The 17,089-nt window shown below is 50.0% G+C and overlaps 1 protein-coding gene across 2 annotated transcripts in view; it reads left to right on the forward strand.

Moving 5' to 3' along the window:
* Positions 1-17,089, forward strand: part of LOC119964945 (regulator of G-protein signaling protein-like) — a 182,411-nt gene that overhangs the window by 21,390 nt on the left and 143,932 nt on the right. For both annotated transcript variants that reach the window (XM_038795164.1, XM_038795166.1), the window contains exons 4-6: positions 9,162-9,269; positions 12,318-12,423; positions 14,969-15,162. In XM_038795164.1, coding sequence (XP_038651092.1) covers positions 9,162-9,269; positions 12,318-12,423; positions 14,969-15,162 — 408 coding nt within the window. The remainder of the gene's footprint in view (positions 1-9,161; positions 9,270-12,317; positions 12,424-14,968; positions 15,163-17,089) is intronic.

The following is a 17,089-nucleotide window of genomic DNA, read 5'->3' on the forward strand; positions in this document are numbered from 1 at the left end:
GGACAGGGCTCGCAGAGCACTCGCGAGGAAGCCATGAATGGGAGACCCCCCGAGGGCAATGGTGGTCAGATGCCACAGGTACTTGGATAAGGAGCGCATTCTGCAGTGGGCCAAGCAGACGCGGAGCTGTAAGTGGGACAATAGTATCCTGCGGGTTTACCAAGACCTGAGTGTGGAGGTGGCCAGGAGAAGAGCAGGCTTCAACCAGATTAGAGCGATCCTTTTTCAGAAAAAGGTGAAGTTCGGACGGTTGTATCCGGCCCGTCTCTGGGTCACGCACGAGGAACAACACTTTTATTTCGAGTCACCTGAGGACGCGCTGGACTTCGTGAAGAGGAAAGGACTGGTGGTGGGCTGTGAACTTCTGAACTTTGCTGCAATGTTCATGTTTTAAAAAAAAAAGTTTCTTGTTTGTCGTTTTGTGGAAGCTATTTGTAATGCCTTCTGTATTGGTTTGGGACCAGTGGTAGAGCTGAGTGAGTTAAGGTTTTCATTTGCACTGTTGGGGGATGGAGATGTGCTTTAGATTTTGGATCTCTTACTTGATCTTTGTTAGCGGTTTTTATTTTCTCTTCCTGTTTTTTCTGTCGGGCAATTGTGTTGGGATTGTTTGTCATTGGAATATGTATGTATGAGCGGGGGGGGGAGAAGGGTGGGGAGGGAACAATAGGTGGAAGACTTCTTGGCGCCAGGGTTGGGGGCCACCAAGCTAGCTGGGTGAGCTAGCTCACAGAAGCGCAGTGGGGGGTAGGCATATGTTCGGTTTATCAAAGGGGTTGGGTTACAGAGTGTTGTTACCGGGGGGGGGAATATTCTGCTGACGAGGGAGGGTCTTGTGCTAAGGGTCAGAGAGGATGTGGGGGGGCGGAGGCTGCCTGGGGGCGGCCGGTGGAGGCGCGGAGCATGGGCTGGAGGCGGGCCCAAAAAAAGGGATGGCTGATCGGTGAAGGGAGGGGGGCAATGAGCCCCCCAAGTAGGCTGATCACATGGAATGGACAAGGGCTAAATGGGCTGGTCAAGAGGGCACGCATGTTCGCGCATCTGAAGGGACTGAGGGCGGCCGTGGTAATGTTGCAGGAGACGCACCTTAGAGTAGCTGACCAGATTAGATTGAGGAAAGGCTGGGTCAGTCAAGTCTTTCACTCGGGACTGGATTCACAGACTATAGGGGTCGCGATCCTGATCAATAAGCGGGTGGTGTTTGAGGCGGGTAGAATGGTTTTGGATGTGGGAGGTTGGTACATTATGGTCAGTGGGAAACTGGAGGAGGTGCAGGTGGTATTAGTAAATGTGTATGTGCCAAATTGGGATGATGTGGAGTTTATAAAGAGGATGCTGGGGAAAATACCGGACCTGGACTCTCACAGGTTGGTCATGGGAGGGGACTTCAACGCAGTTATTGACCCTGGCTTGGACCGGTCAAGCTCGAAAACGGGGCAGGGTGCCAGCAATGGCAAAGGAACTAAAAGGCTTCATGAAGCAGATTGGGGGGGGGGGGGGGGGGGGGGCATGGAGATTTGGGCAGCCGAGGGTGAAGGATTTCTCCTTCTGCTCACACGTGCATAAAGTGTACTCCCGGATCGATTTCTTTATTTTGAGCAGGGCCTTACAGGCAGGGGTGGTGGACACGGGGTACTCGGCAATCACAATCTCAGACCATGCTCTACACTGGGTTGACCAGCAGGTTGGTAAAGACAGTAACCAGAGCCCGCACTGGAGGTTAGATGTGGGAATTTTAGCTGACGAAGGGGTGTGCGAGCGGCTGAGGAAGCATATTCAGAACTACCTGCAGGTCAACGACACGGGGGAAATTTCAGCAGCGATGGTCTGGGAAGCACTGAAGGTGCTGGTCAGAGGGGAGCTGATCTCGATACAGGCCCATAGGGAGAAGGTAGACAGGGCAGAGACGGACCGACTGGTAAAGGAGATGCTACAGATCGATAGGAGGTATGCAGAGACCCCAGAGGCAGGGCTTTTAAGGGAATGGCGGAGGCTACAGGTGGAGTTCGGCTTGTTAACCACAGGGAGGGTGGTGGAGCAGCTGAGAAAGGCGAGGGGGGCGATCTATGAGCACGGAGAGAAGGCCAGCAGAATGCTTGCATAGCAGCTTAGAAAGAGGGAGGCAGCCAGGGAGATAGGGAAAGTAAAGTACGGAGATGGGAACCTGGTTGGAGATTCAACAGGGGTGAATAAGGCGTTTTAGGATTTCTACAGCAGGCTGTATGGGTCGGAACCTCCACCTGGACCGCAGGGGATGAGGCACATCTTAGGGGGGCTGAATTTCCCAAAGGTGGATGGGGAGCTGGTAGAAAGGTTGGGGGCTCCGATCGAGTTGGAAGAGATAGTGGAGGGCCTGAAGACCATGCAGTCAGGTAAAGCCCCGGGCCCGGATGGGTACCCAGTGAAGTTTTATAAAATGTTCTCTGGGATATTGGGATCGTTGTTGATGAGGATGTTCAATGAGGCAAGGGAAAGAGGGGCGCTGCCCCCGACAAGGTCACAGGCCACGATTTCGCTGATGCTGAAGCGGGACAAGAACCCGGAGCTGTATGGGTCCGACAGGCCGATATCCCTGTTGACTGTGGACACCAAACTGTTGGCCAAAATATTGTCCTCCAGGATTGAGGATTGTCTTCCAGACGTTATTGGGGAGGACCAGACGTGGTTTGTTAAGGGTAGGCAGTTGGTGGCCAATATAAGAAGGCTATTAAACGTGATCATGATGCCCCCGGAAGGTAGTGAGGTGGAGGTAGTGATCGCAGTGGATGCAGAAAAGGCTTTTGATCGGGTAGAATGGGAATATCTGTGGGAGGTACTGGGACGGTTCAGATTTGGGCGGGGCTTTATTGACTGGGTCAGGTTGCTGTATCAGGCTCCTGTGGCAGGTGTATGGATGAATAGGACAATTTCAGACTGCTTTATACTGCACCGGGGGATGAGACAGGGATGCCCCCTCTCCCCACTGTTCGTGTTAGCTATAGAGCTGCTGGCAATTGCTCTGAGAGCCTCAAGGGGCAGGTCCGGCGGGGGGGAGGGAACAATCTGTAATAATCACCGGTTTGCCCCGGGAAGTATGGATGGGGGGGTTCCGGATATGGTGGAGAGCAGGGATTGAGAGGATGGGGGATATGTTTATAGAGGGGAGATTTCCGAATATGAGGGCGCTGGCGAAGTTTGGGTTGGCGAGGGGAAACAAATTCAGTAATTTGCAGGTGCGGGACTTCCTTCGTAAACAGGTGTCAACCTTCCCGCTCCTACTGCTGAGGGGGATTCAGGACAGGGTAGTTTCCAGAGAGTGGTTAGGTTAAGGAAGCGTCTATGACATTTACAACAAAGTTATGGGGTCAGAGGAGGCGCAGACCGAGGAGCTGAAGCGCAGGTGGGAGGAGGAGCTGGGAGGAGAGATAGAGGATAGTCTATGGGCGGACACGTTGAGTGGAGTCAACGCGTCCGCAACATGTGCCAGGTCGTTCACCGGGCTCACACGACAGCGGCACGGATGAGCAGATTCTTTGGGGTGGAAGATAGGTGTGCAAAGTGTGCGGGAGGACCAGCGAACCATGTCCACATGTTCTGGACATGCCCAAAGCTTAGGGGATTTAAAAAAAAAATTAGATTACCCAATTATTTTTTCCAATTAAGGGGCAATTTAGTGTGGCTAGTCCACCTACTCTACATTTTGGGGTTGTGGGGGCGAAACCCACGGAGCTTTTGGGATTTTGGCAGGGGTTTGCAGATGTCATGCCCACGGTGTTAAAACAAGGGTGGCGCTGAGTCCAGAGGTGGCGATTTTCAGGGTGTCGGAAGACCCGGGAATCCAGGAGGAGAAAGAGGCAGACGTTCTGGCCTTTGCCTTCCTGGTAGCCCGGAGATGGATACTATTCGCTTGGAGGGACTCAAAGCCCCCCAAAGTCAGAGATCTGGCTATCGGACATGACTAGCTTTCTCTGTTTGGAGAAAATCAAGTTCGCCCTGAGAGGGTCACTGTTAGGGTTCGCCCGGAGTTGGCAACCGTTCGTTGACTTCTTTGCGGAAAGTTAAATTGTCAGCAGAAGAGTGGGGGGGGGGGGGGGGGGGGGGGGGGGGGGGGTGATAGTTTAGCTTAGAGTAGGGGGTTAATAAAGGTGGGACCTGTAAGGGAGGGAGACGGCTTTTGCACTATGTTTTTGCTTCATGTACATTGTTTATTGTGTTGTTGTAATACCAAAAATACCTCAATAAAATGTTTATTTTTAAAAAAAACCTTCCCTGAAGGACATTAGTGAACCAGATAGCTTTTTACAACAATCGACAATGGTTTCATGTTCACCATTACTGAGACAAACTTTTAATTCCAGATTTATTATTAATTGAATTTAAACTCCATCTGCTGCTCGGGTGGGATTTCAACCCGTGCCTCCAGAGCAATAGCCTGGGTTTATGGATGAGCAATCCAGTGACATTGCCACTAAAATCTCGTCTCCCCCTATGATAGTCTGTGAAGGTCCTGTCGAGGCTCTCAGTTCGAAGATGAGCTTCTGATTCCTCCTGCTTCAACCCAGCCTGGGCCTTTGAGTTGAGTAAACCTGGATTTTCAGGCTGACGATGCTGTCACTGCACACGGTACTGTTAAAGAAAATTGCGAGGAAAGAAATTGTGTAGCAGTTCAGAATAAAATTTGACCTCATTTGGATACACAAAGTAGGTTACTGAACTAACCTCCCAGGCCTCATAATCAGTGCTACTGTGATAAAAACCTGATCCAAACTTTCAATCTGTCCCAGAGGTCAGGAGAGCGGAGAGAGAGCGGGAGCAAAGCCTCGAGGACAATTAAAATTGGACAGGATGAGCTAAAATTTCCTTCAGATTTCGTTAGGTCCAGAGGCTTTTAACAAACTCATTCAGAGGGTTACCACCGGGAATCCGATCGTCATCCACAGTCCCTGTTCCCAATCCTAATCTGGAGTCCCTGCTCCGAATCATTCACCAGCATCCCTGTTTCTGATTCAAATCTGGAGTGACCGCCAACGAATCCAAATGCAGAGTTAACTCTCCGATCCAAAGTCAGAGTGAACGCCCCTGTTCCAAATTCGGAGTCAATGCCCTGATCCAAATCCAGAGTCTCTGCCATTGTCCAAATCTGGAATCGCCGCCACCGATCCACCGAGGTGGATTGGCCATGCCAAATTGTCCCTAAGTGCCCAAAAGGTTAGGTGGGGTTAAGGGGAAAGCGGGGGATTGGGCTTTGCAGTGTCGGTGCAGACTCGGGCCGAATGGCCTCCTTCTGCACTGTACATCAGAAGTCTTACAACACCAGGTTAAAGTCCAACAGGTTTGTTTCAAACACGAACTTCCGGAGCACTGCTCCTTCCTCACTTGGCGCATGCGCAGAATCGCAGGCATGGTTCCGCGCATGCGCAGACCGGCCAGTATGTTCCTGCGCATGCGCAGAGGGGTTCTTTGATCCTGATCCAAATACAGAGTCACCACACTTGATTTAAATCTGGAGTCACTGCCTTTGATCCAAATCCAGAGTCATGACCCCCGATCCAAAACTGGAATCATTACTCCGGATGAAAACCGTTCCATATCCAAATGTGGAGCCACCACTCCTGAACCAACACAGAATAATCTCCAATGATCCACATCTTGAGTCATCACACCCGATCCAAATCCGGAGTCACTGCCACCAATCCAAACTGGAATCACCATGCCCTATCCAAACCCAGGACACCGCCCCAGCTCCACATACAAGTCACTGCCCATTCCAGATCTGGAGTTACCCCACCTGATCCAAAACCAGAGTCATTGTCCTCGTTCCAATTCCAGACTCACTGGGGGGGGGGGGATTCTCCCACAATTGGCGAGATGGCCCGGCGCCAGGAACGGCGCAGACCACTCCAGCGTCAGGCCAACTGGAAGTTGCGGAATTCTCCGCACTTCTGGGAGCTCGGTCGGCGCTGGAGGGGTTGCCGTCACGCCAACTGGCACCGAAGGGCCGGCTCGAGTTGGCGCATGCGCAGAATCGCCGGCGTGGTTCAGCGCATGCGCAGACCGGCCTGTGTGTTCCTGAGCATGCGCAGAGGGGTTCTTTTCTGCGCCAGCCATTGCGGAGCGCTATAGAGGCCAGCGCGGAAGGAAGGAGTGCCCCCGTGGTACAGGCGGCCCGCAGATCGGTGGGCCCCGACCGTGGTCCAGGCCACTGTGGGGGGACCCCCGGGGGCCGGATCCCCCCGCCCCCCCCCCCCCCCCCCCGAGGACTCGACTAGACGGCCTACCAGCCAGGTCTCGCCGTGTGGGACCATGTCCATTTCACCTCAGCAGAACTGGGCAGGAACTGACGGCCGCTCGGCCCATCGGGGCCCGGAGAATTTCCGGGGGGGGGGGGGGCTGCTGCCGACGGCCCTACCGGTGTGGCATAAACCCCGCCCGAAAAACTGGCACCGGAGAATACGGCGGCGGGGCGGGATTCACGCCGCCTCCTTGAGATTCTCCGACCCGGCCGGAGGTCAGAGAATCCCGCCCACCATCTCCGAACCAAATCCGGAGACACCGTCCAGGATTCCTTTGGGACACGCCTTTCCCGATCTAAACCCGGAATCATTGCCCCTCGATCCAAATCCGGAGTCACCACCACTGATCCCATCAGGAGTCGCTGCCCCAATCTAAATCCAGGTCACTGCTCACAATCCAAATCTGGAGTCACCAATCCTGATCCAAATCCAGAGTCACCATTCCCTATAGAAATCCGGAGTCACCGCCATTGATCCAAACCGAAGTCACCGCCCTGATACAAATCCCAAATCACCGCCCCAATCCAAATCCTGGGTCACAATCCTTTATCCACATACAGAGTCATCATCCCCATTCCAATTCCCGAGTCACCATTCCTGATTCAAATCTGGAGTCAAACCAGAGTCATCGCTCCCGATCCATATTCGGAGTCGCCGTCCTTGATCCACGTGTGGAGTCACAGCCCCCGAACCAAATCCGAAGTCACCGTTCCCGATCAAATCTGGGCTCACTGCTCCGAATCCGAACAGGAGTCGCCGGCCCTAATCCAAATCCGATGTCACCGTTACTGGGCCAAATCCAGAATTCCCATTCCTGATCCTAATCTGGAGTTACCACTTGTGATCCAAATCCGAGTCACCTCTCCCGATCCAAACCCAGACTCACCTCGCCCACTGCAAATGTGGAGTAACCACTCCCAATCCAAATCCCGAGCCACTGCCACCCGATCCAAACCAGAGTCATTATTCCCATCCAAATCCGGAGTCGCCAAATCCCGAGTCACCGCTCCTGATCCTAACCTGGAGTCACCACTCGCGATCGAAATACGTAGTCACTGTCACCCGTCCAAATCCATAGCCCACCACTCCCAATAGAAATCTGGATCTGAAGTCACTGAACCTGATCTAAATCTGGAGTCATTGCACCTGATCCAAATCCGGAATCACCGTCCCGGATCTAAATCCAGGGTCACCTCTCCCGATCAAAACCTGGGGTTAACGATCCTGATCCAAATCCAGAGACACCACCCTTTCTCCATATGCGGAGTCACCGTTCCTGATCCCAATCCATAGTCACAGCCTCCGATCCAAATCTGGACTCACTGTCCTGATCCAATTCCAGAGTCACCACCCTTTATCCAAATCTGTAGTTACCCCTCCCAATCCAAATCTTGAGTCATTGATGCTGATCCACTCTTTATTTCAACCTGGAGTCATCACCCCTGATCCCAATTCATAGTCACAGCGTCCGATCGTAATCCGGAGTCACCGCACCGAGCCTAATCCAGGGTCAGCATTTCCGATCCGAATTTGGAGTCACCACTCACCATTGAAATCATGGAATCATAGAATTTACAGTGTAGAAGGAGGCTATTCAGCCAATCGACACTGCACTGGCCCTTGGAAGGAGCACCCTACTTAAGGCCATGCCTTCACCCCATCCTCGTACCCAATAACCACACCTAACCTTTTTGAGCACTAGGGACAATTTATCATGGTCAATCCACCTAATCTGCACATTTTTGGACTGTGGGAGGAAACCGGAGCACCCGGAGGAAACCCACGCAGACACGAGGAGGACGTGCAGACTCCGCATAGACAGTGACCCTAGCCGGAATCGAACCTGGGACCCTGGAGCTGTGAAGCAACTGTGCTATCCATTGTGCTACCGCGCTGCCCACACATGCATAGAAATGCATAGTCACTGTCAACCATCCCAATCAGGAGTCATGGCTCCTGATCAAATCCGGAGTAAACGCTCCTCATACAAATCTGGAGTTACCACTCCCAATCCAAATCCATAATCACCAATCCTGAACGAAATCCAGACTCAGAGTCCACTCCCTATCCAAACCAGAGTCACTGCCCCCAATCCAAATCCTGAGTCACCACATCTGATCCAAATCCAGAGTCACTCCACCGACCAAATTCGGAGTCACTGCTCCAGACCCAAATCTGGAGACACCGTCTCCGAGCTAAATCCGGAGTCACCACTCCTGATCCTAATCTGGAATCACCACTCACAATTGAAATACGTAGTCACTGTCACTTATCCCAATTCGGAGTCACGACTCCCGATCCAAATCCAGACTCACCACCTCCAATCCAAATTTGGAGTAACCACTCCTGATCCAAATCCCGAGTCACTGCCCCAGATCCAAATCCTGAATCACATTCCCTATCGAGACCGGAGTCACCATCCCTAATCCAAACCAGAGTCACTGCACCCGATTCAAATCCAGAGTCTCCGCTCCAAGTCCAAACCCAGAGTTACCATCCCTGGTCCAAATCTGTAGTCACCATCCCAGTTCCAAATCCGGAGTCACCGCACTTGATCAATACCCTGAGTCCTCACCCACGATGACTATCGGGACCTCCTCTGTGCACACTCCACTCTCACTGTGCTGTCTTCCCAGGATACTAGGAGTTGAAACTCTTTGCTCTAAAATGGAATTAGGCGAATTGCTGCTTTGAGTTCGGTCATGTTAAGGATGATCATGGTGTCACACAGAGTGAGGTGCACTTCACTTGGCATCTCACTGAATGGAGGAACAGGCCCAAGGGACCACATAGCCACCTCCTGTTGCTAAGTTCAATGTTTTTTTTAGCATTGAATCATTAACCTCATGTTTCCGTGTTTTCTCTCTTTAACCCTGACCCACACTACAGATTTCAATGCTTTGTCTTTTGAGGAATTGGCGCTGAGGTTTCCAAAACTGGCGATCGAGGAGATCAGCAAATATTTCATGAAATTCTACAAGTTACTTGTCCTCTTGGGTATGTATGGGTCCAGCACTATTCTGATCAACTCACTGGTCAGTTCCACACCTAGCTGAATAAACTTACCCATCTTTCTTTTCCTTTAGCCCCTCCTCTTCAGTGCACCAGTTGCTTCCCTTTTCAGCAATCAACACTTTTGATCAGAGTATCTATTAACTCCCCTGTATCAGTCAAAATTTGTAGCATAATTACAGTAAACAAGCTACAGCAGTCTGCAACATCTATTTAGGCAGCTCGCTATAACAGTCTACAGAGTCTATTTAAACAATAGCTACAGCAACCAGAGTCTGTTTAAACTGTGTCCCTATGAATTACAACAATCAAATTTCGTGACTGAAGGTACAGCACAGATTCCCGGTAAAAGCAGGATTATTTCTCCAGCAAAATAGAGTAAGTGGAGGATAGTTACAGAATGCAAGCGATGTCCGAAAAGGCACTCCCACTCATGTGCGGTTGTCTTTGTGGGTGAGTGATGGGGTAATCGCCCAATCATGTCCATTCTAATCAGGACTTGCACTGTCATTATCTGCATTTTCTACAGTAGGCCGCCCATTTCCTGGCTAATGTTCTTGCGTTGAGATGCTTTCATGACATTTCTACCGAGGTTAAAATTGGGTGCAGTCCCTTTGGACAATGTCTAGGATGAATAGAATTGTTTTGGGATTCAAAATTTCACAGTCTGAATATTGACTTTGAATTGGACATTTGCCATTGCAAAGGACAATACAAAACACAGAAACCTTGTTCAGCACAGTGAAGACAATAATAATAATAATAATTGAAAAGCTGATCAGGCATGGTGGAGGACAGGTTGCTCTGCAGTCTCCCCACATCTTGCCTGCTGCCCCACAGCACTGGTTCTTTCTCCCCCTGATGCTGCATGTATCTCTTCCTTAAGTTGCTTTGACAGCCCTTTCTTTATAAGCTGCTGCCTTTCCACCTTGCAGCCTGATGCACGATCAATCACTACTGAAGCGAGATTGTAGTCCAATTGAAGGCTTTAATGAACAAGTAGTTACCCCAGCAGCTCCGGTACAGAATGACTGCTGTGGGTGAAACACAGACTCTTATGCTCCGCCTGCTGGGCGGAACCAGCAGGCAGGTTCTACCACTCATACTACAGTATAAGGTACATCCCACCTAGGTACCGTGATACCCTTAATATAGCCTACCACCTAGCCCAGACTGGAGGGCTGAAAGTTGCTCTCATTTCTATGTGCCCTTTAAGAAGCTAGTTTCAATCTCATGTCCAGCAAGCACCATCTCCAATTCAGTGATCAGTTGACAAGCTTGGGGAGTGAGGGGGGTTGAAATGGTGGTCCAGTTCTGGGTCATCAGTAGTCTCTGGTCCTCTAACATACTTCCTTTGTCGAACCTTTGTGGATTTACCACATCAGGACTTGTTCCATTTCCCATCCAACATTGATGCAAACACTTCACAGAAACAGGAGGCCGGCCAATTTGAGGAAGATGGGGTGGACTAGGTAGGTTGGGGGAAGAAAGGCTGCTTGACTATTTTCCTCGGAGAAGGCCATTCAGCCCTTTGAGCTCTCCTGCCATTCAGCGAGACCATGTCTGACCTGTGTTTGAACTACCTCTCCTTGTGACGACTAGAACATTTTAGGAATATTGAATTCTACGTATTGGGAAATTTAAGGGTCAAAAGCCTGGGGTTAGAGTGTATTTGACTGCAGTGGTCATGTTTTTTTTTAAAGGATTCTGTTTTGCAGGGCCTGGGTGCTTTTAGCAGCCAGAAAGTGAAATTGACAGAGGAATGTGCTTTTCAGTCTAGCCTAATGTACTGTGGTTTGACTGGGAAGGTCCCTGGGGAGTTAATGTGCTTTCAGTCCCTGAAGAAGTTAATTTGTGTTTCAGCTTGGGCAGGTGATGTCAATGCTGGGTGGAGCTAAAAATCTGGTAGATTTGTGAAAATGGTTTTGAAGAGGCCTGATCTACAGAGTCCACAAGTAAAGGCATTTTCTATACCAGTAGGATTGTTCTAAAAAGAGTAATAATATTTATAAGCAGAGTAGTCTTGTCTGAATACAAGGAAGAGCTGAAAGAACTCAGTAGGAACAGCTAGTTGAAGACATTCAGCCAGAGTCTGAAGGGGTATTAACAAGAGCCAGAATATGTTCTGTAAAGCAAGTATTGCTCTATGCCCTGCTGATTTTAAGCGGGATTAAGAGCTGTATGTTTCTTTTCTAGTTGTTTAATGGGGAATTGAGTGTTTCAGGGGTAATTGTAAACTGTTTTGGGTGTGATGTGAAAGCATTTAAAATTGCATTGATAATTTGTTTTAAAATACCAAATCCCTATTTCTTTGTGCAATCACACCTGGTGTGAATCATTCATTTCGCACAGTCTTACAAAATAAACTAAAATATTGGGGTTTTGGTCCGGTTTCATAGCCACTGTTGGGGTCTGGTCTGGCGTCGTAATATCCCCCTGTTGGTTCCACAAACCTCTGTAGCTTTCTTTCAATTTGTTAAGGGGTTTGGAGGGGTTAACGCTGGGATGATGTCTCCCCTTGCTCGAATCCAGAACAGAGACCACAGTCTGAATATAGAGGGAAATAGGGTGAAATTACTTCACTTTCTAATGAACCGTGGTTTGACTGGGAAGGTCCCTGGGGAGTTAATGTGCTTTCAGTCCCTGAAGAAGTTAATTTGTGTTTCAGCTTGGGGAGGTGATGTCAATGCTGGGTGGAGCTAAAAGATTCAGGGAGTTCTGTGAGAAAGGTTTTGAAGAGGCCTGATCTGACTACTCCAGAGTCCACAAGGAAAGGCAGTTTACTGTACCAGTAGGATTGTTCTAAAAATAACTTCTGCCCCAAAGAGTTATGGGCACTCGATAATTGATTATATCCAAGGCTGGAATATTTGGATTTGAAGGCAATTTAGGGACACGGGTACAGTAAAGGAAAGTGGAATTGAGTTTACACTTTTGACTGTGGTAGCAGGCTCGAGGGGCTGAATAGACTACTTCTGTTCCTATTTCTTATGTTTTAACGGGATCTATCATTCTCTGTCACTTGACTCTCAGGCCTGCTAGACAGAGATGCTATACGAGACAAACTGTGGACAAAGTTGAACCTGAAATACATAAAATTTGGCAATCAAATTGTAACCAGACCCAAAGCGACCCCCAAGTAAGTTTGCTTTACCTGGAGCCGGGGACTCAAACTCTCCCAGGGGGTGTTCCTGTGATGGCGCTGCACCTTTGGGTGTACCAACTCCTACTGTTTGCTCAGAATACTCACTGAAGCCATCGTCACGGCTGGACAGTAAGAGACAGTTCACTCACCTTGCATACCAGATTCAGGTGCAGCCTGTAAGTGGGAATGGCTCCAAGTGAACAGTGATTGTTAATTGGCAACCTCATTTCTTGGAGGCAACAGACTGGCTGACAAGAGCAATGAGTCTGATCTAAGTCGTGAATGAGCCCAAATATTTACAGAACTGATTTGTACCTGCTTGCTTGGACTGGAACAGGTTGATCCTTGTGATGAATGTATGAAATTGTTATATTTTATATTTGTTACATAAAGACAGTGGGCGGGTTTCCCCCCCCCCGGGCCGGAGAATCGCCGGGGGCGGCGTGAATCCCGCCCCGCCGCCCCAACGCCGGCTGCCGGATTCACCGACGCCGGTTTTTCGGCAGAGCAGGAATCGTGGTCGGGGGGCCGTTGGCAGAGGCCCTCCTGGCGATTCTCCGGCCCACAATGGGCCGAGTGGCCGCCCGTTTTCGGCCAGTCTCGCCGGCATAAAATACACCAGGTCCGTACCGGTGGGACCTGGCTCTGCGGGCGGCCTGTGGAGTCCTTGGGGAGGCGCGGGGGGATCTGGCCCCAGGGGGGGGTCCCCATGGTGGCCTGGCCCGCGATCGTGGCCCACCGATCCGCGGGCGGGCCTGTGCCGTGGGGGCATTCTTTCTCTCCGCGACGGCCGGTGTAACAGTCCGCCATGGCCGGTGCGGAGAAGAATCACCCTGCGCATGCGCTGGGATGACGCCAGCACACGCTGTAGCTCCTGCGCATGTGCTAACTTGCGCCGGCCGGTGGAGGCCCTTCGGCACCGGTTGGCGCGACGCCAAGTCCTTCGGCGCTGGCTGGCACGGCGCCAATGCACCGGCCTAGCCCCTGAAGATGCGAAGGATTCCTGGGTGTGGGGAGCCTGAAGAAGGAGAGTCCCCAGGGACACTATAGCAGAGTGTTGTCACTTGAGAGGGAGGGATAATGCCCATTTTTGTGAGGGGTGATATTGTCCATGGATGGGGGGGGCGACCACAAGCTCACTGAAAGATCGTGACACCCTTTCAAAATGGCAGCCGATCTCGGGTTTCAGCTCCCCAGTGATGAAAAGGATTCCAAGTGTGAGCTGAACCGGTGATAAAGCCGGTGTGGTTAGATAGCAGTGGGGAACTTGCCGGCAAAGCCAGCGGGAAGCTTCTGGCAAAACCTGTCACAAATGACACTCGGAAACCTTTCGTTAGCTCGCGCCCTTAGAGTTTATATCTGGGGTGGAGAACTAAAGACGCCGGCAAGACTGGCTCCTCAGAGATTGAGGCACTATTTGCTTTTTTAATAAATAAATTTAAAGTATCCAATTCTTTTTTTTTCCAATTAAGGGACAATTTAGCGTGGCCAATTCACCTACCCTCCACAGTGTTCTGGGGGTGAGACCCAAGCAGACACAGAGAGAATGTGCCAACTCCACATGGACAGTGACCCGGCCGAGATCAAACCCGTGTCCTCAGCGTCGTGAGGCAGCACTGCTAACCACTTTGCCGCCCTGGGACGCCATTTTCAAAGATTTTGCCGATCCCAACGTGAGATTGAAGGGCCCCACAAGTGAGCATACCTGTTATGGAGCCGGTGAGGGCCCCCCACCTATAAGGTCCCCCCTTTCAGTCCAACCCTTTTTGAGCCTCCCCCTTCATCCTCCCCATCCTTCATAGCCCCCCCACCATGCACCCTTTCATGGGAATGCCCCCCTCCCCCCCCCCCCAGATGCTGCGCTGCCCCTTGGCAGTTCCACTTGGCATCCTAGCAGTGCCAACCTGACACTCCTGCCCTGTTTTCAACCACCTGGGAATTTCAATTGCCTCCGAGCCCTCTGGCCTGACCCTCTGGTTTCCAGTTCTGGAGACCAGCACTAATTTGTGCCAGTGTGGGACCTCACTGCTGGGGCTGCTGAATGCCGGGACCAGGGAAACTGTGGCCTAAATGGGCTGCCGTATAATTAAATTAGCCTAATGTCTCATTTCAATGTGCTGATCTGGATCATGCCCAGTCAGTGCGTGATCCAGATTGCGTTGGGTGTAGCTGTCTGGGTGCATCGCACAACGTTCGGCGACTGGTGGGAAACCCATTTTTAGCCTCTTCCACTATGCACCCGTTTAACGGATTAGGAGCCATCCGCAGTGTGGTGGGAAAATCGCGCCTGTTAACTGTAAAGCTATTTCTTTGATGTTAATGTGGTTAATTCTGTGTTTAAATTGAAGTTTGTTGAACATAAAAGATACCTATTGGTCAGAGTCATCACTCCGAGGGTGAAGTATCCTTTCCTCACAGTTTTACAAGTATTTGGGTTCTCTTCCCGGATCCTGGCAATCTATTGATGGCAGGTTTGGTGTGGGCGTGGGCTCTGGGCTAGAACAACCTTTGATCTCTAACCTACCATGTGCCTTGGCAGGAACCTGACGGATGTGCTGACAAATCCAATAGCCATTCTCTTCTTCGAGAGGTTTCTGGAAGCATACGGTGCAGAGGCTCCTCTGAACTTCTGGCAGACAGTGGAGGATCTCCACAACCTTCGGACAGAGAAAGAGAGGCTGCGCTCCATCAAATGGATTCTCAGCAGCTTCTTCAATCCGAATATCAACCCAGGTGGGTGAAGTAAAGTCACCGAGGGAACCAATCATATCTGCAATGGTCAGAAAGACCATTGCTACCTGGAGGGTGTTACAGACTGGAATATAGAATCATAGAATCCCGACTGCAGAAGGAGGCCATTCAACTTGTCGGCTGGGATTCCACAATCCTGCGGCCAAGTCCTAACGCCGGCGTGAAAAGCGGCGCCGACCACTCCGGCGTCAACAGTCCCCGCTAATGAGGAATGCCCCCCTTCCTGGGGGGCTAGGTTGGCACGGGAGTGGTCCCCACAGCTCCAGTTGGCGCGGAACGGCTGGCACGAGTTTGCGCTATGGGCTGCGTGATTCCACGCATCTGCATGGGTTCCCGTCTCCGCACCGGCACCCGGGCAATATGGTGGAGTGAGTTACAGACTGGAATCTAATCGAGGGGTTCTGGGTGGTTTATATATAGAATAACGGATACCTGGGAGTGAGTTACAGACTGGAATCTAATCGAGGGGTTTGGGTGGTTTATATATAGAATAACAGATACCCGGGAGTGAGTTACAGACTGGAATCTAATCAAGGGGTTTGGGTGGTTTATATATAGAATAACAGATACCCGAGAGTGAGTTACAGACTGGAATCTAATCGAGGGGTTTGGGTGGTTTATATATAGAATAACAGATACCTGGGAGTGAGTTACAGACTGGAATCTAATCGAGGGGTTTGGGTGGTTTATATATAGAATAAGAGATACCTGGAAGTGAGTTACAGACTGGAATCTAATTGAGGGGTTTGGGTGGTTTATATATAGAATAACAGATACCTGGAAGTGAGTTACAGACTGGAATCTAATCGAGGGGTTCTGGGTGGTTTAACAGATACGCGGGAGTGAGTTACAGACTGGAATCTAATCGAGGGGTTTGGGTGGTTTATATATAGAATAACAGATACCTGGGAGTGAGTTACAGACTGGAATCTAATCGAGGGGTTTGGGTGCTTTATATATAGAATAAGAGATACCTGGAAGTGAGTTACAGACTGGAATCTAATTGAGGGGTTTGGGTGGTTTATATATAGAATAAGAGATACCTGGAAGTGAGTTACAGACTGGAATCTAATCGAGGGGTTCTGGGTGGTTTATATATAGAATAACAGATACCTGGGAGTGAGTTACAGACTGGAATCTAATCGAGGGGTTTGGGTGGTTTATATATAGAATAAGAGATACCTGGAAGTGAGTTACAGACTGGAATCTAATTGAGGGGTTTGGGTGGTTTATATATAGAATAACAGATACCTGGAAGTGAGTTACAGACTGGAATCTAATCGAGGGGTTCTGGGTGGTTTATATATAGAATAACAGATACCTGGGAGTGAGTTACAGACTGGAATCTAATCGAGGGGTTTGGGTGGTTTATATATAGAATAAGAGATACCTGGAAGTGAGTTACAGATTGGAATCTAATTGAGGGGTTTGGGTGGTTTATATATAGAATAACAGATACCTGGAAGTGAGTTACAGACTGGAATCTAATCGAGGGGTTCTGGGTGGTTTATATATAGAATAACAGATACGCGAGAGTGAGTTACAGACGGGAATCTAATCGAGGGGTTTGGGTGGTTTATATATAGAATAACAGATACCTGGAAGTGAGTTACAGACTGGAATCTAATCGAGGGGTTTGGGTGGTTTATATATAGAATAACAGATACCTGGAAGTGAGTTACAGACTGGAATCTAATCGAGGGGTTTGGGTGGTTTATATATAGAATAACAGATACCTGGGAGTGAGTTACAGACTGGAATCTAATCGAGGGGTTTGGGTAGTTTATATATAGAATAACAGATACCCGGGAGTGAGTTACAGACTGGAATCTAATCGAGGGGTTTAGGTGGCTTATATATAGAATAACAGATACCCGTGAGTGAGTTACAGACTGGAATCTAATCGAGG

This window comes from Scyliorhinus canicula, chromosome 4 (genome assembly GCF_902713615.1).
Source record: "Scyliorhinus canicula chromosome 4, sScyCan1.1, whole genome shotgun sequence".
Taxonomy (NCBI): Eukaryota; Metazoa; Chordata; class Chondrichthyes; order Carcharhiniformes; family Scyliorhinidae; genus Scyliorhinus; species Scyliorhinus canicula.